We start from the raw sequence: 21,117 nt of genomic DNA, 5'->3' as shown, positions 1-21,117 counted from the left end.
TCTGGGGAACCAAAAAAAAAAAAAAGTGATGTGGTTATGTACCAAGAATAACATGTGATCACACTTCCTGATCGCACCAGCACAAATCAGAGGAGCTTCCTTAATTTGGTTCATTGCTCTGTGAACTCTTGAACAGACAAATATGTCTTTCGTGGACACTCTGCGTCAGTGGGATGAGGCTGTAACTTGTGCTGAGAGGCAGGATTTGTCAGAAGCCCTCAGGATCTTCCTGTCTATCCAAGAACCAAACTCCAAGATTTGTTTTGATATTGGCTGTCTACATCTTCTGAACCAAAACTTGGATGCGGCTGAAAAGGTATGTCCCACACTACTGTGCACACACATAAACAGTGTTTATTTTACACATCAGAAAGAGAAAATCTGGATGTGCAGCAGCTGATAAGACTGAGATAAAGTGCACCGTCTGAAAGTGCAAGTCACTATAAAAGAAGAAGTAGATTTGACCATTTTTTTCCCTCTAGAGGAAGTCACTGTCTTTCTTATGTTTCGCAGGCGTTTGATTGCAGCATACGTAAGGATGAGCATCTGGCCATTGCTTTCTTTCAAAGAGGAATTACCTTTCACAGAAAGAAGAGGCATGTCATCACAACCACACTGAAACACTGTGTTTTACATTTAAAGCTGATTTATTAATGCAAAGTATTTTTTCATCATTCCTTCTCAAAGGTATGAGGAGAGCTTGGCTGATTTCGTCAGAGCCTACAAAGCACTACGAGGCAACCAGCTGATAGATTACAAAGCGCTGGGCCTCAGATACATACTGTATGCATGTGAGGTAAGTCATTTAGATTTAGATCAGCCTCCTCTTTGTTAGCCAAGGCCTGCATGATACAGTCAGGACAAGCCTCTAAACAGTGCCTCTGAACAGGTTCTTTACAACATGGCCTTGGCTGAGGCTCACCTGGGAAACTGGGAAAAGGCCCAACTAAACCTGGTGAAGGCTCTGGATTACAAGACAGAGTCCAAGCTTAACATCATCGACAGAGCTATGCAGTCCACCCTGGTGAGTTATGAATCTGCACATTTGACCAACACCTAATATGTCTCATTCATTTTTGCCTGTGACATATGTGACAGCAGGTAAAGGGTGCAGGACGAGGTGTAGTGTTATTTTAATTAACACCGGTGAAGCTCACAGTTTGTTTAGAAAATGTTAAATTAACTTAGTTTAACATAAGAAATATTTATTATATTGTTTGTCTCATTAACAGAAACAGAAACTTTTCAAACCAGTCGAGTTCCCATCCAAAGTGCTCTTCAAACCCAATAAGCACTATGTTGCTGAGCTGGAGAAGAAGGACTACCTGGGCAAAGCAAAGGTGAAACACTAAATCTGATGATAAGCTTTACCTCATTAACTACTTAGATTAGTGTGATTATGAACCCCATCATCATTGTGTTTTATAGGTATTGTTCTTTTCTTTCTCATTTATTACCAGGTGGTGGCCTCTGTTACACCACAAGATGATTTCTCTGGATTTGCCCCATTACAGCCGCAGGTAACTAATGTAGTCTTATAGCATGAACAATGTTAAGTTCAGCATCTGGGGTTAATGAAGACCTTTAATCCATGTTTATTACTGCTGTGCTGCACCAGGTCAATGACTTAATCTGTGTTTGTGTTTACATCTGACAGGTTGAAGATGGGCCAACTTGTCCTAAAGAACCTGAGGTGCTGAGGTAAAACTGGCAGCTTTGACTCTAAATAATCTTCAGGCAGCTCTTAATAAAGAATTACATATCAGTCTTGTCCCCGGTCTTCTGTCCTCACAGAGCTCTGGAAGGAGAACCTCACACTGTGCTGTACGAGTTTGTTCCAGAGACCAGCGATGAGTTGGCTGTGGTGCCGGGCAACGTCGTGTTCGTGCTGCAGAAGGGGGCGGACAACTGGGCCTTTGTGGTCTTCAATGAAAGAGTAAGAGAACTTCTTACATAGAATCTGCAACCCACCCTTGCCACACAGCTGGATCATGATAGTAGAATTTGTGTCGATCATTGTGATGCCATTCACAGAGAGGACTCGTTCCTTACAATTACCTGGAACGTTTGGAAATCTTGGCTTCAAAACAAAACAAGGTGAGGAAGGATTTTCTGCAGCGTTGTTGGTATTTAAGTCCTCTATATCTCTATTTAATGGCACTTAACATCTACCATTTAAACAGGGACCACCTCTAAGTCGAGAACCCCCAACCAGACCTGAAAGAAAACCAGGTAAACTTTTATACGTCTATACTTATATACTTGTTTTTACATGGTGTTGACCCCTCTGTGATGTGTATCCTGTGTATTTAAGGTCCTACTCCCAGTCAACCCAAGGTACGCTGAAGCAACTTTCCTGATGTCAGAAGCTGTTTTTTCTGATTCTTTGTGATTTAATTCCACTGTTGTGTACTTTAATTACTCAAGGAGGCACAGCCCACGGACAACATGTGTATCGTCAAAGTCCACTTCACCTTCAGCTTTACTGTCTCAGTGCCACATGGGTCCTCCTATGCGGTACTGACTGAGAAGATCAGTAAGAAACTGAACCTCCCTCCTACTTCGATCACCCTGAGGTACGATATTTATTTTTTTATTTATCATCTTTCTGCTTCAACATCTAATACTTCTGTTCGATTTAGTTTAACCTCAGAGGTAAGCAAGGAAAGTGTGATCAACACCGACACAGACATGAAAACTGTGTGGAGCCATGCCAGCGGTGGACGCATCAACCTGTGGTGCCAAACGAAGGAGGTAAGAGAGTGACGCTCATTTATTGTAAATCCTGTTGTTGTCCTTACAGACAATAGACGATGACACTATGCTTTGGTAAAAATAGCATAAAGCATGTAATAAAACTGAGCTGAAAATAACTAACTCACAGAAGAAGACTCGCCTGGTGGCACTTCACTCCTACGAGTCATCAAATCCAGAAGATCTAAATTTCCAGGAAGGGGACACAATCACTCTTCTCTCTAGAGGTAGGACACCATAAAACCTTTCAACATGCTTTGAAAAACATTTGAATTCATCACTTCTTTTTTTTTTCTCTTTAGTTAACCAGGACTGGTTCGAAGGGCAGATGAATGGAAACACTGGCATCTTTCCTGCATCCTTTGTGGAAGAACTTCCTGAAAACAGCCAATGAACTAAACTGCTTAGTGTTGACAGCTGTGTTTAAAACCAGAGATGTAAACAGGTTCAGGTACCTCTCTTAAACCAATTCAATTAGGACCTACGGATGTTATTTATTTATTTATTTTTAATTAAAATTAATACATTTTTTCTCTCACTGATCACAATATCTTCAACAAGTTGTGACCCTTGTTCTTAATGTAAGGTTACAATTTTTGATTCACTGAGTTATCAAGTAAAAAAAAAATAAATACTTTCAATGAATTTTATGAACAACATTCAATGATTGCTTACATTGTCCATTGTAAATCATAATTAAAGACCTTGTGGATTGCTGGTAAATTATCATGAAGCCGTTCCTTCCTCCTCATAAGCGATAGCGATGCCTCTCCTGCCCTCTACTGCCTTCACCACAGGCGTCTCGCCCAGCTTCTGCTCTAATCCACGCCAGCTCCGGCCAGCCAGAAAGGATGCTGAAAGACACAATGTGTAGTTAACAAGGGGAAATCTATTTTTCAAATCTATCTGTTCATGCATCATCATGAAATAGTTACTCTACTGATGAAAACAATAAATACGTGTTCAATAAACACAGCAGGAATTCCTGAGTGTCCCTCACCAGCTGAGTTTGTGCTGGCTACAGTCAGCGTCTGGTTCCTCAGGACCACGGCGGACCCATATGAGGACTCTGCAGGTTCACCCATTAACAGATTCTGGCTTCTAAGAGCTCCAGTGATTAATGAAACATCCGTGTCATCACCCTCCTCCTCCTGCTCATCAGCCAAAGGCACATAACTCTGTCCGTCTGGGAGAAGATGAAGACAAAAACAAGTTAGTCATTAAAAAAGAGTTAGGGTAGGGTAAGATATTAATATGACTAATGTGAATAAATAAAAAGTCCAACCTGGCAGGAGGTGTCGAAAGTCTGTGACATATTCCTCTGACCACTCCCTCTTCTTGTTGCAGGCGATCTCCATCTCAAACGGTGTCACTACAGGTTTATAGAACTCACTTGTATCCAAAAGTGAATTTTCAGGACATGCGATTAACACAAAGATGTCAATTTCTAGAAAATTAGCCAGTTTAGGGACATTGAGTTTCCCCATGGCAAACATGTAGCTCTTCTTGCCAGCTCTGCGGATCGTCTCCTTCAACTGCTGGATGATGGTGAGGTAATCTGCTACACCCAAGGTGCCGACCAGGATGCCGACCACGCTGGCGTCTTTGGCCCTTTCTATAGCATAGTATCGCTTCATCAGTGCACGGTTGATACTTATCGACTCAGTCCTCCCCTTCATTGTCACAGGGTCAAAAGAGCAAAACGAGCAGCGATTCCACGTCATCATGAAGTTTGTCAAGGTGGCGCCCTCCTGGCCTATGTAGAACATACTGTAGTCTGTGATGCTGGAGCCACATTTCAAGGTGAACTGCCTTCCAAACTGACAGATAACTTGTTTGTTGTCTTGCTCTGAGAGACAGGTGTCATTATGTTGTGTCCGAATCCGGCCGTGACTGTAACACTGCTCCCCTTCAACAACAAGATCTGAGGCGACAAGGTTTGGATACTCTGGAGAAAGGAGTGCCAGAAGGTCACCTAAAAAAATAAAACAAAAGAATATTTTCTTATTGGAGGTTTTTTGTTTACTGCTGTCCAAATTATTGAAATTAAAGGTGTCCTGTCTTTGTAAAGGATTACATTATGTCAGCCTAACCCCAGGTCTTTATAGGATAACTTACTAACAGCATGAGCACAGTTGACATCATAGAGGATGATGATATGGCTTTGTGTGTCGGGGTAAAGCTCTCTAAAGGAAGCAGCACACTTCTCCAAATCCACTGGTCTCTTCTCAAAGATGTACATCAATGGCAACCTTTTAGAAGGGCTGAGACAAGCGCCGCCATAGTGCACAATGCAGTCAGCTCCAACATGTTCTGCAGCTACCTCGTCCACACAGCAACTGCAACGAAAATAACAACAGTTTTATTAAACAGACATCTTAAATATCTCTTAACGTAGCATGACTGTGTTATTGAAACAAATGTTTCTTAGTTACACCTGGTGTGTTACCTGCCATAGGATGTATCTCCTAAAATGAATAGTGTGGCATTACTGGTTTTCTCAATCTCTTCTGCTATTGCAACTGAATCCACCAGCAGCTCATCAGGAAACTGTAGCGCAACCTGTAAATATTCAGTTTTAGACAATCATAACAACAACATCACAGACACGTGACATGGGTTTATAGACTGACCAATAATTCAGACCTTTTTAAAGTTATGCTCACGAATGAAGTCACAAGTCTTCTTGATCTGATACAGCTCTTCAAGTTTTTCCACAGGGGTGTTTGTCTTCACTGTTACGTCCACCACACGTTTAATTACAGTCTCCGAGCTGCTGCTGAATGCATCAGCCATGGCTGCATGGAAAACACTTAAAAACTCCTGCAAAGGATACAACAAAGAATGATTAAATCGCCGATGACTGACACCCATACGTTTATCTTCTAAACCACAAAAAACATAGCTATATTCTGATATTTAGCCTCGGCTGCATAAAGTTTACCTGCTGTACAGTTTCCCTGCTAGCTTAGCGGCTAGCTGTTTCGACTCGTAGCCTCCGCTGAGCCTCTTTATGAACAAACTACTGTTAATAACTTACAACGTTTTACTCTTACATTTACCCACACGCACATAAACCTAACATTTCATGTCATGAGACTGACTGTTGACTTGTAAACGCTTCTTTGACAGATACACACGTGTCGCCAGGAGGACGCCACAGCCTTTCCTACACTGAGGTAAACATTTCCGGTTCAGGTGTTTTTCAAAATAAAATCCACAGTCTGTTCTAAATGTGCTGAAAGCTTCATTTTATTCATGTAAATAAATAATATCAGCTCAAGAATCCTTCGTCAAAGCACAAAGTATAAAGACAAAAGATAAAAATAAAAGTATTTTGATAGCACAGTGGTTAAAAGTCACACTTACAGATATGAACAGCGTGATATTTATACACATAAACATGTATTTACAGACAGGTCCGTATTAATTATTTTTGGAATGGGGACAGCAAATAAAAAATCCATTCAATACTACTTTGTTACAGGAGCCAGACAATGACTTTGAATGTTCACATCCAAATACGATAGAAACCCAAGACCACAGTGAGACAGGTGAACACTGAACCTGAAAGAGAAAACACACAAGCATTTTAAACAGGATTTAATATGTCTGTATGACTTTAATATTGTAAAATGACCATATTAATATAATGTATTAATTTTCTATTGAACATTCTTCTATTTCTAAATTGCACAAGATGTACAGTATAACTTAAGTGTGTTAAGTTTTATTGTGTTTGATGTATTTTCAGCCCCCTTGTGGCTCTACGTGGGGGAGTCCTGAGCAACAACGACAAAAAGCCACATCTTACCTGCAAGATATTTTATAGTGTCCAGTTTATGGGACTCTAACATGGTTTTCAAACCAGCCAGTTCAGTGTCTATCTTCATGTTCGTCTGAGTCAGATGACGATCTTGTTCTGCAGTCTGTATACAAAGAAAGCAAAGACAACATGTTTACAACCTGCTGTACGTCCAGAATAGAAATGTCAACTCTGTGTGTGTGTCCTGCACAGATACAGACCATTTCCAGGATCTCCATTCTTGCTTCTAAAAGCTTCTTGTCATGCCCTGCTTTCTGAAGATTTACATAACATTTTATTTATTAGTGGGACTGCAGAGAGTGATTTCTAAATAACATCTTAATCTTCTACTTACAGGCACTTACCAGCTCTTTAACTCGACTCTTCTCCAGATTCACATCCAAAATATTGTTTGAGCGCACTTTGTTCATCACATCCTGGAACAGGAACATAAAATACATCAGATGAAAAGTAACATCGCACTTAAAATTAAAGGGTTAAGTATATTATAATGGCCACTTACAGCCAATTGGACCCTGAGTTGTAATAACTGGATCTTGAGTTTCTGTGACAGATATCAGGTCAGCAGGTCAACGTAAAGAAAGGCTTAAAGTTTTAATTCATGTCTTCTTCCATGATTTTTACAGTGCAGCCTCACAGTGTGGATCTTTCTCAAATAATTTACCTCATTCTCTGCCAGCAGAGCGGAGAACTCGCTCTTTTCGAGGATGATCATGTCTTTTTTTACAGCTGCTATTTGAGACATGACACGCTGCAACATGATCTCCTGCCAAAACCACACAAGAGACAAAAACAGACAAACAAACTGCTGTGATGCCCGTCACTAAACTGGAAACTACACTGTAAATGTAGAACATCCAAACCGCTGCTACCGTCTCACCTGCTGCACTTTAGTGACCATGTCAGTGTAAATGACGTCCATGTTTGAGCCGGTCGTACTCACTAATACCTTTACCATCATCTCAGCCTGATGAGTAGTGAAACCTGTTGATGTAAAAAAGTTTATTTACATAAAAAAAACACACAGGCAGTGGCATGTGACTGCTCAGAAGAAATCCAACCATTTTCCTCAAGGAGTCGCACAATTGCATGTGTATCAAAGAACAGCTTCCGGCCCTCAGACTTCGGTATGTCTGGTTTCATGTCGTACTGAAAGGCTTTGACAGACGTACTTATCTCTAAAAAAGGAAAAGAAAGAAAGTCTGAACATTTATTGAACATCAGATTTAAAAACACACTCTGTGTGGTGATGACACACCTGGACACAGGAGGCACTGTGGCATGTTGTGTAGGTACAGGACTTAACATGGAGGCTTTGGTTTAATAAATATCTGACAGGGAAGTGGTGGCAGGAGATGTAGTTTGGCCATAAAGAGCTCTGCTTCTGCGACTTTTATTTTGAAATTCAGGAGGCTGCAAGTGATCAAAACAAGAACTTAAACTATACCCTCAAGTCTCACCTAGCATCTTTAAAATAAAGCACCTATATGACTGTTAGATGCGTTTATAGCTTAACTCTTTAAAGTGATCTAACCACATCCTCTCCACTCCTTTATGTTAACGCCTGTATAACCTCGTGTTTTACCTCTCACGGACGTCTGAGTGACCGCAGACCGATGATCGTCCTTTAGTCCTGGGGCTCGTCTCCTTCTCAAAGGCGTCGCCTCGGAGCTGCTGATAGATGGAGGGATAAAACTCTGGAAACACGCCGTGGTCCTGACAGCTATCAAGGAGGGAGGGTACATTTTCGATGGCGCTCTGTCTTGATTAAGAGAAGAGTCACACCACTTTTCTGGGTGGTTAAACCTCAGACGTTTAAGCCGCGCATGACACTGTTTAAGCACCATTGTCAAAGCTTGAATCCCGCCGGCAGAAAGTTGCTCCAAAGTTGTACTTCCGCCTGTAAAGAGGCTCGGAGAGGTAACCTGGTGGTAACAGCCTTTATCGCCACTTTTCACCCAGTTTTTGTCCAACATCAAGTCATTCCGCAGTACAGCGAACAGACTTCCGGTGATACATTTCAAAATAAAACACACGGCGCACTTTTGTTGCACTTTATAAAAAGCGGCGCTAATGTACACAAAACTGGATTTAGATAGGTATCTTATATTGAATTTATTTAAAAGAAATTAATAAAAATATTTATAGCAATTTTTAAAAATAATTATTTGGTACTCCAAAAATATTTCCTATTATTCCTTAAAATGTAATTTAAAATATTTACATAAGAAAAAAAACAAAACTGATTCACAGTGTCATATCAAAGTTGATACTTTTATTATGCATACCAATACTACACTTCCATACAGCACGGATTATATACAAAATACCAAAAAAAATGGTTATGATAGTATAATAGCTACCAAGCATCAGCACCTACTGACTGTCATCTCAGTGGCATCCAGGATTTAAAAATCTGAAAATGTTTGTATGTAGCAGACTAATCAGGAAAATGTACAGGAACATATAAGCTTTATTTCATAATTGAACAGGTAAAATAAAATATTATTCCTATGAGGATTTTATCAAATCAATTCTAACTGGTCACTACTGAATGAGGTTTTGTCACTTTATTTAAAAAAGATTTAAATATGGCAGCTTCAGAGTTACTGCGATGAATGGCAAACTGGTTTGCACTCAGATATATATATGTATGTATGTATGCCAGGATCAAATTAATCAATTTAGTTGCTATTACAAAAAATAATAATTTGTAAATAAAGAGTAAACTAGTGTACGTGCAAAGCGTTCCATCATTACAGTGTTACTGAGCAATTCTGTACAGAAAAACAAATGTTAAGGTTTTGTTCATGAGAAAAGGACAACACCAAGACCTAAAGTGGCTGCAACCAAAGCGACAGCAAACAGCGAGACGAACACAAAGATGTGCTTGCGCTGGCATAGAGGCTGTCCTGGCTGCTCCTCATCCACGGAGACCAGAGCTAGGGAGGCGCTGTCGGTGCTGCTGAGGGGGTCTGCGTACTGTGGCCCATGGGGCTCCACCATCCAGCGCAACACATTGACCTTCATCTCCATGTCGTCGATCATTTGGTCAATTTGGCTGATCTCCTGCTCCATGGTGCAACGTTCCTGGCTCTCCAGGCCAGCGGGGAGGGTGGCTGGCTCATCCTGGTTCAGGTCTGGCAAGCTGAGTGCTCGAGCTGCTACCTCACTGCCTCCACCTGCAACAGCAAAAAGGAAAAGACATTTGACTTTACAGTTGAATAACACATGCACAAACAGTGACTACTAAATCATGTTGTATGTAAAGACAAGAGAATGAGCCCAGAGAAACACTGTTTAACATACAGCTGTAGACGTTCATGTCCATTTAAGAAATATGGAACAACTTTGGTATAAAATGATGCCACAGAACAAAATGACTCAATCAGGTGGGGGTCAAAACTAATGTGACAACATAAATATAAGTATAGTTTATAAACACACATTTAGAGTGATCAAAAGGTGCCTGACATCCACTTATATGGCATTTCATTTGTGCCAAAATTACAGCACATCCACATGCATACTGTTTATGTTGAAATTAACATGTTAAACCACCTTAACATTACAACTACAAACAGCTAGAACATGATGGTGCTAAAAAAAGGTGCCAAAATCAGTAGGGGGTAATGTGAGGGGGCATCTCCACACATACAGCTGTCACAGTAACATTACAGAAAAGATTAAATTCTTTTTAAAATGTTGAAAGGAGTAATTTAATTTTTTCTAGATTAAAGCCTAAAATTTCCCTCAGCTAATCTACCTCCTAAAATAGTGTCTGCAGTAAGATGTGTGAGGCTCTCCTTTACCTTGTAGGCCAGTTTTCACCAGGTTATCAGAGTTAGCCAGCAGGAAAATGTCACCCATGTTAAAAACTTTGCACATGTCAACATGGAAGAGCTCCAGACTGGAGGAGAAGGCCACCCAAAGGAGCTCCATCTCCTTCCGCTGCTCGTCGGGCAGGCTCTTGTCCCGCAGGTGTGAAGTCAAATGATGACAGATGGCCTCGGCCAACTTTTGGGCCTTTTCCCGTGTCTGTCGCAGCTCATCCCGAAGCTGCAGGCTGTCTGTGCTCCCGCCAACACAGGAGGCTAAGTGCCGGTAACATGCCACCACCTGAGTCAGGACAAAGATGTTGTATTGTTAATTAAAATGCAGACATTTTGGAGGCACAGGTGTGTCCTTGCTTTCACTTTGAGAACATGTATTGCAGGAGGAATGTTGACTTCGTTTTGTGCATCATTGCATGCGGACCATTCTTCACCTATGAGCATGTCAGCAGCCACATGGACCCAAACATACATGCATGCATATGTAAAAAGGGCACTATATGGTTTATTTATATCACCTGGTGACACAGTGCTTTATTATTAACCATTAGCTTAACCTTGAAGGATTAGCAGGTGTCTTTTCATTCATTAAAAATATTAGATTTAATCTCATTATCATCTATTTCTAGATAAGCCAAAACAACCTTGTGCACTCAACACTATAAGTGTCCTGTTTTAATAATGAGGACGTTTGACGGCAAGGAAATTTAAAAGCAGTAATTATATTTACCATGTTTTGATACATGTTTTAGATGTCTATTACAAAAATCAGATTATGATTCCAATAAAAATAAACATTGATAAATTACAAGAATTATTTTGTCTTTTTATTTATAGTGTTGTTTTAATTGTGACTGCAGTTATGTTAATCTGCAGGAGCTTTTTACACCGAGACAAATCATTAAACTGTAGCTACCATCGTGCAAAAAACATATTCTTGAACTGTTTTTAAGCACAACATCCTCAAATATACGGCAGAATCTCAGATTCAGTGGACCAAAAAATTCTTTTCAACCAAAGTGCTTTTTTAGCCACAGGGGTGAAAAGGCTGTTTCAGTGTGTATTCTGTATGTCCAAAGCTGAAAATAGTGTGGTCATGCAAGAAAAAAAGATTTGTTTTTAAATATTTTCACCTTGAATAAATACCCTTTCTGCTTTTATTTTCTTTAAATAAATATAGTGGATTGTGATATGTACCTGCTGGCATCACAAAACAAATGCAAAACTAAATTATGATATAACATTATTCATGTCTTGATTATGATCATAGCACAAATAAAAACTGGAGCGGCTTACCTTAATCAGAGAATCCACCAGAGCCTTTCCATCAGCCAAAGCCTTGTCTTTGCCCACTGTGCTGTCATCGCCCACCTTGTTATTTACAAGTGGCATGAGGATGACTTGTCCAGAGTCTCAGACTCTGCCACAGCAGGCGAGATTTTGGCCCAGCTGCCCTTCACTTCTCTGGCTGCCCCTGCTCCTCCTCTGCCCCTGGAAGATGCTTCATTCAGCGGCTGAGAGTTGAGACGGTCTCAGTTCGGAAGCAGCATGATGCATCACACAATATTCCACTCCGGCAACTAAATTCCTGTTTCAGGAGCTAAACATACTTTGCAGGCTGTGGTATGAAAGTCAAAATTAATGAAGTATATAAAAAAAGTACAATAAACTGATGTAACTCTTAAGCAAGGTGCTAATCCTGTGATTGACCCCTTTGCACTGACGCAGGCTAAGACGAACTGCTAATCTCATTAACCATCACTGAGACCAGAGAGATAGGAGAGCAGCTGTCTACTACAATGGCCTTTCCACTTACAGAGGCGGAGGCAGTGCTGTTACATCACGCACACCACACAGGCTACACCTTACTCACTCAAAGGGGTAATAATAAATATGTTCCAGCACAGGGTAATGTGTTTGATATGTTGCTGAGACTGAGAATTAAATGTTTTTTTGTAACTGTGTGCAAATATGCAATAATAACAACTGGTAATACAGTGACACACTAAACAGGAAGTAAAGGGGGGGGGTGTAGTGGATGACCTTATTTGACCAGATTATTGCATTCAGTCTTCGAGCAAGCACTCAAAATTTCTATAGCGGTGTACATATCCATGCCTAACAAGGGTTCCATTTGGAGGAAGCACAAAAGAAGCCATACAAGCGTACTCAGTGACCATGAACTGAGCTTGGAGCTGAAGCCTTCTGAAGGCCAGTGGAAGATGTGCGAATGTCAACACAATAAACAATAGTAAACAACTGAAGTTTTATTAAAAATGATTAATAATTACAACACAAAAAAAATAATTTATGCTAAAACACATTTTTAAAAACAAGCCCTTATTGCTTTAAGGACTGCTGTTCAGTGGTGTACAGCCCTGACAGTTTTCCTCAGTGTTCGGCTGGTGGATCCCTTCCGTGGTGACGTGACCGCCTCCCTGATGTTGGCCAGCAGGCTTTTCTTGGGCTTGGGAAGCACAGGGGACTTCTGGGAGAGCTTGACAAGTTCTGCCTTGAGTGAGGCAATCTCCCGGTCCTTCTCCGCATTCTTCTGAAGGATGTCTTCCATGGATTTTGTCTGTATAATTAAAAAAAGGAATATTTTTACTTTTCTGTTCTTTGTTTTCTCATCATGCCTGCAGCAAACCTCCTTCTAGCCTTTGTATATCTGCCACCACACCTGCTCATCAGAATTCTTGTGCAGTGCTTCCACATCGGCTGACTTCTGTAGGAAGTCATCTCTGACCTGCTGCAGTGTTTCACCAAGCTGCATCAGCCTTTTCTCCAGGGAATAGATTGACTGGAGATGAAATAACATCGTGAATATGATGAAACGATGAAGCTGAGCCACGGTTTAGCTACAAAACGTCCTCACTACCTCTTGTTTATCCTCGCATATCTTCTCTAAAGCACATTTTTCTTTGTAAAGTCGTTTCCATCGAACGTCCCCTGTGTGGATAAAAAAAAAATTGTAATGATCAGTGCAGATCATTACAGAGAAGAAAACAGGCCTAGAACAGGTGATACTAACCTGCTTCCTCTGTTTCTTTAGATGCTTCAGTCTGGCACGACTGGTCCACTGTTGGAACTGCAGAGGCACCCCTGGAACCAGACCCCACAGTCTGCAACTCTGACAACTTGCGCCTGAGAGCCTGCAGTGTCAAATCTAATTAAAGATCTGAGGATCTTAGACTGTAGCACAACAATACAGTGTTTTTACACATTTTCCCATCTTGTATTGCACTTTTATATTTCAGCAAGCAAATTTAAAAAGTTTTCATTAAAATGCACACACACACACCTCTACTTTCTCCTGTTCTGCGACAAACTCTTCCATCGGAACGTAGTCCTCTTCAAGATCGTTCATAGCTCTCTGGTAGGCGTACTCTTTGATGACATCTTTGTACATCTCAAAAGTGTTCTCCAGTTTATCTTGGTAGCTTTCCTTCAGTTCCTCCATCTGCCGACTTATTAGTTCAAGAAAAATTACTTGATGAACGTGTTTGGAAATGTGAAATGAGCGCATGAAAGAAGTACATTATCATCATGGTCTAAATCATACATGCGGAGTTCTTCGCTCTCCATGAGCTGCTGTAACATGGCGTCTCCCATTTCCTTGCGAATTTCCATTTCCTGTACCACGTTTCTTCTTCGCTCAGCGAGTAGTTTGGATCGCAAGTTCTCAATCATACTCACAATCTCCTAGGAACATCAGCACATTGTGAAAACTGAAAACGTGTACAAATGTGAAACTGAATAATAGTTGTACATTCTGTGGCAGCAGAGACAGATCAGCTTCATCTTCCTCATCGAGCAGCTCTTCCTCAGACAGATAGCCCTCCTGGTCCGTCCGGTCAGTCGCCACACTCCTCAACAGAGGTTTCCCATCCCGACCGACCAGACAAGGAGACAGAGATTCCAGAGTCTTGTCCGGAATCACCTGCACCACCTACAGAAATCACAGATGAGATCAGCGATCGGCTCACAGACACCATCATGACCACACACTCACCTGTTTGGCCACAGCAGAGAACTTCATAACATGAAGAGTCTCATCATAGGTGGAAGCGCACTGGTTGATGTTGACGATCATGGATGCTTTTCCTTTGCCGCAAAAAACTGCCTGGAAGAGCCTGGTGAGTTTGCTCTCTCTGAATGGAATGCAACTGTTCTTCATTCTTTAGGACGACAACACACAAAAACTGTCAAATCCACAGTTGTGGCTTCTTTTGTCAAAGCTAGTTTGAGCAGTGGGTAAAAAACACGGCACTGCACCTGTCTGTCTGATTGTTCCGAAGGGCAGTGATGCACTTCCCCAGAATAAGCAGGGAGTTGTTGATGTTTCCGGCCTCCTTCAGCCGCTCTCCGAACGTCTGAGTTTTGTTGCATCTTTCTGAGCCAGCCAGGTCACACAAAGAAAACCTGAAACGGCATCAAAGTTACACTCCATGGCAGGATGAACAATTTTGTCACTACTTACTCTGAGATCCCTTTAACTGTGTCTCCATCGATCTTCAGTAACTTCATGGTAAATATACTGTGGCTGTAAGAAAAGCTGGTATGAGCATTGGAAGCCAAGGAAACCATCACTCCTTGAAAAGATGAACTCAGATGATTACCTTCTACTAGAGGACTGGTTCATCTTTGTGGATGCGGCACTTCTGTTTTTATTTCCAAACAGCAGTACTTTGGAGGCCTCACCAAGGTTCTGGATGTTAATCCACCTGAGGTCTAACAGATAAAAAAGTCTTTATTTTAGCTTTCATTATCTCGTCGTTTTCACCAGCCTAAATACACAACAGAATAATCTTCACACACCTTTAACGTAAGCATTTCCAGCACCATCATCACATATGCGCAGAGAGGCCCGTTTCTTGGACCCCGTGGACGGCTGAAGCAGATCATACACACACTCGTTGTAGATTTCAAAGAAGGCCACCCACAAGGCAAACTGGCTGCTTTCTTCTGTTTGACTGTAGCATGAGATGCTGGTGGCCATGGACTCTGATTGCCCACTGACTCTGAGAGGTTCACACTCCTAGAGCAGAGCAAAGGCATGTTATGAGACCCCCTGCAGAGTGCACTTGCATTTCCTGTTTCTTCTTCTAACTCCTCACATCTTTGACTGAAGCAAACACGGCAGCTTTAGCACTTCTCTCCAGCTTGACTTGATCAGGATCTAAGAACTGTGCACCGTCCCTCAGGTAGGGTTTCAGGTCCATCCCCTCATACTGATGACCTCCGATGTAGTAAAAGGTGGCGTCCAGCACTCGAGGTAGGATTCCTGGCTCTTTTGGAGTTCCTAAAACAGGTCAAAACCAAAACTTAAGAACTTTGCATCACTTCTGAAAGCTCAGAAAGAGGTTGTTGTGCTGTTTGTACCTTGGATTGTGAAGGTTTTCCCAGCATTAGTTACACCGTAGCTGAATATTAAAGCATTCTTCCCGTCTAAGAAATCGGACATTTGGCTTTTGACTGTGTGCTCAAACAGCTCAGCCTGTGTCGTCTCTGGTCCAAAAATCTGAAAGCCAATACAAAGATGAAAAGTCACCATGCACGCCTGCAAAGAAGTGACATCAAATTTTTATTTTAAATGTTGCCGACCGTTGTGAATGAGAATTTGTGCACTGAAACACCAATCCCTTTCTCACTGCTCTTCATAGTGGCAGAACCTTTTGGTGCACGCAGTGTCACCATCTGGCTGTTTTCAATCCCAATGCAACCCTGATGATGGAAGAAAAAAAGCAATTTTCATCTGGTCTCTATGCATGTCTGTATATTTCTTAGCATACCTGATCTTCATTGTCTGAGAGTTCCTCTTTGGAGAAGGGCCTGACTCTGAGGTAAACACTCATTGTCTGCTGCTCTGCACCAGAAACTTCAGTCTGACCACAAAAAAAAGATAAAAGACCAAAAGCAGACAAAAGTGACAAACCTACACTGCATCCACTGCTGTGATATTAACACTGTTGGACTGACATAAAGGCAACTTTACCTGCTGAACTGAAGTGCTACCATGAGAACCAGTGCAAGTGAGGTCCATGTCAACATGCTGCAAACAGAAGCTTTCTTCTTTGGTCATGTCAGGAGATGCACTCATCTTAAAGCTTTAAAATCAACTCCACAGTAAGTGTTTATTCTCCAGTACATGTGCACGAAGCTGTGATCGAGTATTGATTTAAGGACTTCAGCTTTAAAATGACTCTATTCACTGAACAACAGCTACAAGAAAGCCTTCTGATCTTCCTCCACTGAAAGTCAGTGGAAAGCAGCCAATCACCTTTAATTGGAAGCAGATGTGAACTGGAGCACATTATCAGGTATGCTGATCAACCAGCTGGGAGGGCCCAGCTCCCTCCACTCAGGTCAGTTTATCAGTGAGTCAGATTCTTATTTGACTGCTGCCTCAAACGTGTCAGATATGCAGAACGAAAGTCACCTCAACATTTTACAGCTACTTAAATTGATTTTTGTCCTGTGGTGGGAATTATCTTTTCTCTTGGAAATGAAGCAGGTGTTTTTAGACTCTCTGAAATAATGTTTTTAATCTTACAAGTCTGAGCAAATAATATAGTTCAGGAGACAACTGCAGGGACCTGATTAGGACTGGCTTCAGAACTTAATCAATGTATCTAAACATTAATATGTGTATTACATTCATCTTTTCCCCTCCTTATTTACAAATTAAATGTATGGAAAAACTGCACCTAAGGTTATCAGTGCTTTAGTGAATAAAGGCAGTAAATGTACTAGGGTTTAAACCATGTTCACTTATTGACATTATAAATGCCCTGAACAGGCTCTCAATTCTTTTAACTACTATACCCATACTGGTGCTGATGTCTGTCAGCATTCATGAAGGTCAAAGCAAAGCTTCAACTTGGACAAGTTAAGGCATACATTCTGACTCAAAGCGTTTCAAACATTCCTTTAAATAAAAAAAAAAACAACAAAACACCATGCCACAGTTGCCTCATTTCTTTATTGAAACATTTGCATTGTTTATGCATCTGCGATGGTAACTTCAACCTCAACACCTGGTTCGATGCTGATGGAGGTGATCTGCTTTACAATTTCAGATGGGCTGTGCAGATCGATCAGGCGCTTGTGAATCCTCATCTGGAAACGATCCCAGGTTTTTGACCCTTCACCACAAGGAGTCTTTCTAGTGGTGATACGTAGAGTCTGGAAGGAGACGACAGGAAACAGATTTTAGCATGAAAAATGAGGTCATACTTAATTTTCACCCCATGATTGTGATGTGCAGAACAGAGGCTCTGTTACAGTCCCTTACCTTGGTTGGCATACGGACAGGTCCCTTCACCTTCAGGTTCTTCTCCTTTGCGCCACGGATCAGGTCAGCGCAGACTGAGGATGACAGGAAGACAACTTTTAAAGACACAAGTAACCACAAGTCATTCAGTGGAGCCTTTAAACGCATGGCTCAGAATAGCGTATACATGTCGTCATGATTTATCACGGTCAAATTTCTATCCTCATAGCTCAAGTAAACATTGATTTATAAAAAAAACAAAGTAATTTGATTTCAATTACCCTTCTCCAGAGATTTGACATTGCGGCTGGTGAGGGTGATACGGATGCGGTGAATGGCAACCTCGGTCTCAACAGGTGCCTTACCAGTGTCCTTAAAAGCCTGCAAGAGAGAAGAGGAAAGTGAGGAAACATCACAACTTCTCAGTGTGACAACTTTGAGTAATAAGAGTAAAAGGCATCAGCTTGCCTTATTACTAATGATCATAAATTCTTAGAATTTGAGGTGATGTTTGGCCAGTACCTTCATGCCCCACCAGCTACCTAGCACGTGGACCACCTATTTCTGAATAAACCATTTATGTGAATAACAATTGTTAACGATCAGTAAGTGTTGATCCGAGAGCTGATCTAAGCTTTTCTAATACACACGTTCACTTTGTACTAAAACACTTACTCATGTCTACCTAGCAAAGCTTTAACTTAAGATTCTCTTCTACTGTAGCACATACATCGAATTGTAAACTACGCTCCAACAAACCGGACGAGGTGCTGTTTCATGAACATACAGGAGTGTAATATCCACAATATAAGTAGTACAAAACACTGAATTTACTGTGGCGGCTAGTCAACTGCTAGCGGCATTAGCCGTCCGTGCTAGCTCTGACACTTCGTTTTGCTTGTAAGCAGAAGATTGTCGAATAAACTACAAAGAACGCGGTCAGAAAGGCTTCGTCAAGTCACACACATATTTATTTAAATGACATACCATTGTAATTTATTCCTGACCGACTTATTCGGGAGAAATTCAAGCGAACAGCGGTGAGCCAGGAACAGGCGCCACCAACGTGGTTAGCTCTTCAGAAAAAGAGCGAGCAGAGGCCCGTTTCCTGAATATGTACTCTTCATCCGGGTCTCCGCCACTTCTTCGTTAGTGTTTCAGACCAAAGTACCAACGGCGCCATCTAACGGGCCCCCAGGTTATAGCCAAGTGGCAACCATCAGGGCAGATAAATGGTCCTGGTAGGCGAATAAATAAATAAATACGAATCAAAATCAATCAGACATGTGTTTACAGGTTGATTTTTCAGCAGCCTTTATTAATAAATGTCCTAAATACTAAGAATTTGTAAAAATAATACTAAGTAGTTGTTCTTACTGTTGGATTAGACAAACAAACATTTTTTTAGATCTATGCAGTCAGTGGCTGAACTCACAGTCTCCTGGAAGGAGCCGTTTAGAGACATTTAGTCTTCACAATGAATTATGCTGCCAGCCAACAAAATATCACACTTCACTGCACAAACAGCAGCAGGTAGAAACTAAGAATATGAAATAATCAATCATTCCATTGATCTGAGCATTGTCCTCCTCTGCAAGCATGATGCTTGAATCTCAATCACTCTGCCTGTGGAAATGAAGCGACACACAGAGAGGTGTTAGTGAGGAGTCAGAGCTCCTTCCTCCTTTCACAGTTTTAGTAACAACCAGCTCAGCAGTTTACCTCCTCTGCTTTGTTTTGGAACCTTGATCTGAACCAACTGAAAGAAAAGCACCAGGTTTGACCAAGTCATAATCTGGAACACAAGTTTTTTTCACTCATTATAGCAAACAATAAGAGCCATATTATGGTGTCTTTTTGGCCTTCACAGTTTAAAACTATACACAGACTATTATCTCAAAAAACGTGTTCTACCAGTATACAAATGGTAAGCATATCAGACAGTGATGTATAGTTGCATCGAATTGTTCATAATATTGCCTTAGTTGCATGATAGTTATCAGGTCCTCTTGGACATTTTGGGGTTATTTGTTGATATTTCTCAGCCACACATGTTGGAAAACCACTGAAGTGGAAAGACTGCAGTCTAGTGGAGGGATGCCGTCACTTCAAGGATAACAAAATCGACATGCATTGTGGGAAATGTAGTTTATGGTCAATGTACACTTTAAACGGTATTGAACATTATTTTAAACATGTAACTGTGCCTTTCAAGCTCTCGCGGGCCACATAAATTGACGTGGCGGGCCGTGAGTTTGACACATGTGCTCTATGGCTCTGGCAGCAGCTAGCCATGTTAGCTTGACTTACCTCTACTGCTACCTCAGCTTTGTTGGCAAAATCCCTAAATGTTACTCACCCTGAGCATTAGCTGACATGGCGAGGGAATGCTTCTATGATGATTCGACCACAGTTAAGGATGGTCCTCTGACACCCGAGGCTCCGAATGCCAACGGCTATTGTGACGTACTTCCGCTGTAACGCCTGCGAGCGTGGATACTTCTGGTAGCCTTTGGGTTTACATGTTGTTGTAGGTTTTTGATTTCTGATGTTACTGAGAAGGTGGTTTAACCTGTGATAAAACCTCTCCTTGGCCTCAACATCTGCTTCATTTGTGGGTGCATAGCACTGGATGATGTGGGCTTTCACTCTCTTGTTGCTAGTGTTGAAGGCCTTATGGAGTCCCACAGGGATCCATCTTGGGCCCTATTCTGTTTTCTTTCTATTTGCTCCCCCTGGGCTCAGTCCTCAGAAGACATGGCATATCCTTCCATTGCTATGCAGATGACTGCCAAATCTATATTCCCCTTAAAAAGAAGGATGGACTGTCTATGAAATCGCTTCACATGTGTCTGAAGGACATTAAATCTTGGATGGCACTGAACATGCTACTTTTTAATGACTCCAAGATGGAGGTGATGATTTTTGGATCCAGGTGTGGCCCCTGCAGAGCTGGATGACTTGAAACCAGAGATTGAGAACCAGGGTTTTAAAATGGATCCTGACTTAAAGCTCGAAAGCCAAATTCGATCCGTTGTTAGATCAAACTTCTTTCACCTTCTTTCATATTCAAATAGAAATAATAACAAATAGAGAAAAATAAACAACAACAAAAAAACAACTGGCTGGACTCTCCCCCCTCCACACCCCCTCCCATCCCCAGGGTAACAGCAGAGTCTGTGGTTTTACTGTTGATGATCCTCAGCCTGTATGCTGCATGTGGAGACTCGAACCCGAAACGTTTCACTCAAGTGATTACAGATTCATACATATTAATAGTCCGTGTCAATGATCTCCAGCTGCTGTAAATATGAACATGACAGACAATAGTCTGTCATGTTCATATTTACTTACTTAGCTTTACTTTACTGCTTCTGCTTTTCTGCAGACGAAAGAAGTATAACATCTTTTTAGGATTACACAGGAACTGA

The 21,117-nt window shown here is 41.4% G+C and overlaps 6 protein-coding genes and 1 non-coding gene across 8 annotated transcripts; 1 reads left to right on the top strand and 6 right to left on the bottom strand.

Moving 5' to 3' along the window:
- The first annotated feature begins 96 nt into the window (after positions 1–96).
- ncf2 (neutrophil cytosolic factor 2) lies at positions 97–3,477 on the top strand. Its single transcript, XM_028432445.1, has 15 exons — positions 97–316; positions 514–596; positions 688–796; positions 890–1,024; positions 1,233–1,340; positions 1,461–1,520; positions 1,658–1,701; positions 1,795–1,936; positions 2,035–2,097; positions 2,184–2,232; positions 2,315–2,337; positions 2,428–2,576; positions 2,643–2,754; positions 2,885–2,981; positions 3,057–3,477. The coding sequence occupies exons 1-15, from the start codon at positions 143–145 to the stop codon at positions 3,146–3,148; spliced, it is 1,440 nt and encodes a 479-aa protein (XP_028288246.1). The 5' UTR covers positions 97–142; the 3' UTR covers positions 3,149–3,477.
- Positions 3,245–5,832, bottom strand: dph2 (diphthamide biosynthesis 2). Of its 2 annotated transcripts, none has more exons than XM_028432443.1 (7): positions 5,699–5,832; positions 5,401–5,577; positions 5,204–5,316; positions 4,873–5,093; positions 4,040–4,729; positions 3,755–3,940; positions 3,245–3,608 (listed from the first exon to the last, which is right to left on the bottom strand). In XM_028432443.1, exons 2-7 carry the CDS (start codon positions 5,548–5,550, stop codon positions 3,481–3,483), a joined length of 1,488 nt encoding a protein of 495 aa, XP_028288244.1. In that variant the 5' UTR covers positions 5,551–5,577; positions 5,699–5,832; the 3' UTR covers positions 3,245–3,480. The 2 variants fall into 2 exon arrangements, with proteins under 2 accessions (XP_028288244.1, XP_028288245.1); XM_028432444.1 differs by having other exon boundaries at positions 5,401–5,569; positions 5,699–5,765.
- A 364-nt stretch (positions 5,833–6,196) lies between these two features.
- Positions 6,197–8,570, bottom strand: mcur1 (mitochondrial calcium uniporter regulator 1). The gene is made up of 9 exons (XM_028432446.1): positions 8,166–8,570; positions 7,642–7,758; positions 7,461–7,564; positions 7,245–7,346; positions 7,083–7,124; positions 6,925–6,996; positions 6,781–6,834; positions 6,569–6,683; positions 6,197–6,321 (listed from the first exon to the last, which is right to left on the bottom strand). Exons 1-9 carry the CDS (start codon positions 8,554–8,556, stop codon positions 6,266–6,268), a joined length of 1,053 nt encoding a protein of 350 aa, XP_028288247.1. The 5' UTR covers positions 8,557–8,570; the 3' UTR covers positions 6,197–6,265.
- An 818-nt stretch (positions 8,571–9,388) lies between these two features.
- Positions 9,389–11,805, bottom strand: rgs9bp (regulator of G protein signaling 9 binding protein). The gene is made up of 3 exons (XM_028433391.1): positions 11,710–11,805; positions 10,393–10,699; positions 9,389–9,762 (listed from the first exon to the last, which is right to left on the bottom strand). The coding sequence occupies exons 1-3, from the start codon at positions 11,803–11,805 to the stop codon at positions 9,389–9,391; spliced, it is 777 nt and encodes a 258-aa protein (XP_028289192.1).
- A 970-nt stretch (positions 11,806–12,775) lies between these two features.
- LOC114453576 (kinesin-like protein KIF20A) lies at positions 12,776–16,671 on the bottom strand. The gene is made up of 17 exons (XM_028433529.1): positions 16,409–16,671; positions 16,206–16,298; positions 16,018–16,137; positions 15,796–15,934; positions 15,531–15,715; positions 15,232–15,451; positions 15,033–15,144; positions 14,894–14,956; positions 14,689–14,835; positions 14,426–14,591; positions 14,183–14,362; positions 13,976–14,115; positions 13,715–13,880; positions 13,445–13,565; positions 13,292–13,362; positions 13,094–13,213; positions 12,776–12,991 (listed from the first exon to the last, which is right to left on the bottom strand). The coding sequence occupies exons 1-17, from the start codon at positions 16,511–16,513 to the stop codon at positions 12,776–12,778; spliced, it is 2,364 nt and encodes a 787-aa protein (XP_028289330.1). The 5' UTR covers positions 16,514–16,671.
- Positions 16,672–17,376: 705 nt separating this feature from the next.
- Positions 17,377–18,830, bottom strand: rps20 (ribosomal protein S20). The gene is made up of 4 exons (XM_028432935.1): positions 18,674–18,830; positions 17,968–18,067; positions 17,708–17,781; positions 17,377–17,598 (listed from the first exon to the last, which is right to left on the bottom strand). The coding sequence occupies exons 1-4, from the start codon at positions 18,674–18,676 to the stop codon at positions 17,416–17,418; spliced, it is 360 nt and encodes a 119-aa protein (XP_028288736.1). The 5' UTR covers positions 18,677–18,830; the 3' UTR covers positions 17,377–17,415.
- LOC114453650 (small nucleolar RNA U54) lies at positions 17,851–17,919 on the bottom strand. Its single transcript, XR_003672466.1, has one exon. It is a non-coding gene; the product is annotated as a small nucleolar RNA U54 (small nucleolar RNA).
- Positions 18,831–21,117: the final 2,287 nt, after the last annotated feature.

This window comes from Parambassis ranga, chromosome 20 (assembly GCF_900634625.1).
Source record: "Parambassis ranga chromosome 20, fParRan2.1, whole genome shotgun sequence".
NCBI classification, from domain to species: domain Eukaryota; kingdom Metazoa; phylum Chordata; class Actinopteri; family Ambassidae; genus Parambassis; species Parambassis ranga.
The sequence above is the reverse complement of the archived record's forward strand: the minus strand, read 5'-3'. Positions and strand labels throughout refer to the sequence as shown.

Bases quoted from the DNA above. Each gene is read 5' to 3' on its own strand.
- ncf2 (XM_028432445.1), top strand. From the start codon at position 143: ATGTCTTTCGTGGACACTCTGCGTCAGTGGGATGAGGCTGTAACTTGT. The intron at 1,937-2,034 runs GTAAGAGAACTT...TGCCATTCACAG, and splicing joins TTGTGGTCTTCAATGAAAGA to AGAGGACTCGTTCCTTACAA. The intron at 2,098-2,183 runs GTGAGGAAGGAT...CCATTTAAACAG, and splicing joins TGGCTTCAAAACAAAACAAG to GGACCACCTCTAAGTCGAGA.
- dph2 (XM_028432443.1), bottom strand. From the start codon at position 5,550: ATGGCTGATGCATTCAGCAGCAGCTCGGAGACTGTAATTAAACGTGTG. The intron at 5,094-5,203 runs GTAACACACCAG...TTTTCGTTGCAG, and splicing joins GGAGATACATCCTATGGCAG to TTGCTGTGTGGACGAGGTAG. The intron at 3,941-4,039 runs GTTGGACTTTTT...ATCTTCTCCCAG, and splicing joins CTTTCGACACCTCCTGCCAG to ACGGACAGAGTTATGTGCCT.
- mcur1 (XM_028432446.1), bottom strand. From the start codon at position 8,556: ATGTTGGACAAAAACTGGGTGAAAAGTGGCGATAAAGGCTGTTACCAC. The intron at 6,835-6,924 runs GTAAGTGCCTGT...GTAAATCTTCAG, and splicing joins AGAGTCGAGTTAAAGAGCTG to AAAGCAGGGCATGACAAGAA. The intron at 6,684-6,780 runs GTCTGTATCTGT...CTTTGTATACAG, and splicing joins GAATGGAGATCCTGGAAATG to ACTGCAGAACAAGATCGTCA.
- rgs9bp (XM_028433391.1), bottom strand. From the start codon at position 11,805: ATGCCACTTGTAAATAACAAGGTGGGCGATGACAGCACAGTGGGCAAA. The intron at 10,700-11,709 runs GTAAGCCGCTCC...GTCCTGACTCAG, and splicing joins TGGTGGATTCTCTGATTAAG to GTGGTGGCATGTTACCGGCA. The intron at 9,763-10,392 runs GTAAAGGAGAGC...TTGCTGTTGCAG, and splicing joins GGTGAAAACTGGCCTACAAG to GTGGAGGCAGTGAGGTAGCA.
- LOC114453576 (XM_028433529.1), bottom strand. From the start codon at position 16,513: ATGAGTGCATCTCCTGACATGACCAAAGAAGAAAGCTTCTGTTTGCAG. The intron at 13,363-13,444 runs GTTAGTATCACC...TTATCCACACAG, and splicing joins TAAAGAAACAGAGGAAGCAG to GGGACGTTCGATGGAAACGA. The intron at 12,992-13,093 runs GTGTGGTGGCAG...TTAATTATACAG, and splicing joins ACAAGAATTCTGATGAGCAG to ACAAAATCCATGGAAGACAT.
- rps20 (XM_028432935.1), bottom strand. The intron at 17,782-17,967 runs GTAATTGAAATC...TGTCATCCTCAG, and splicing joins TGTCAAATCTCTGGAGAAGG to TCTGCGCTGACCTGATCCGT. The intron at 17,599-17,707 runs GTAAGGGACTGT...GTCTCCTTCCAG, and splicing joins CTGTCCGTATGCCAACCAAG to ACTCTACGTATCACCACTAG.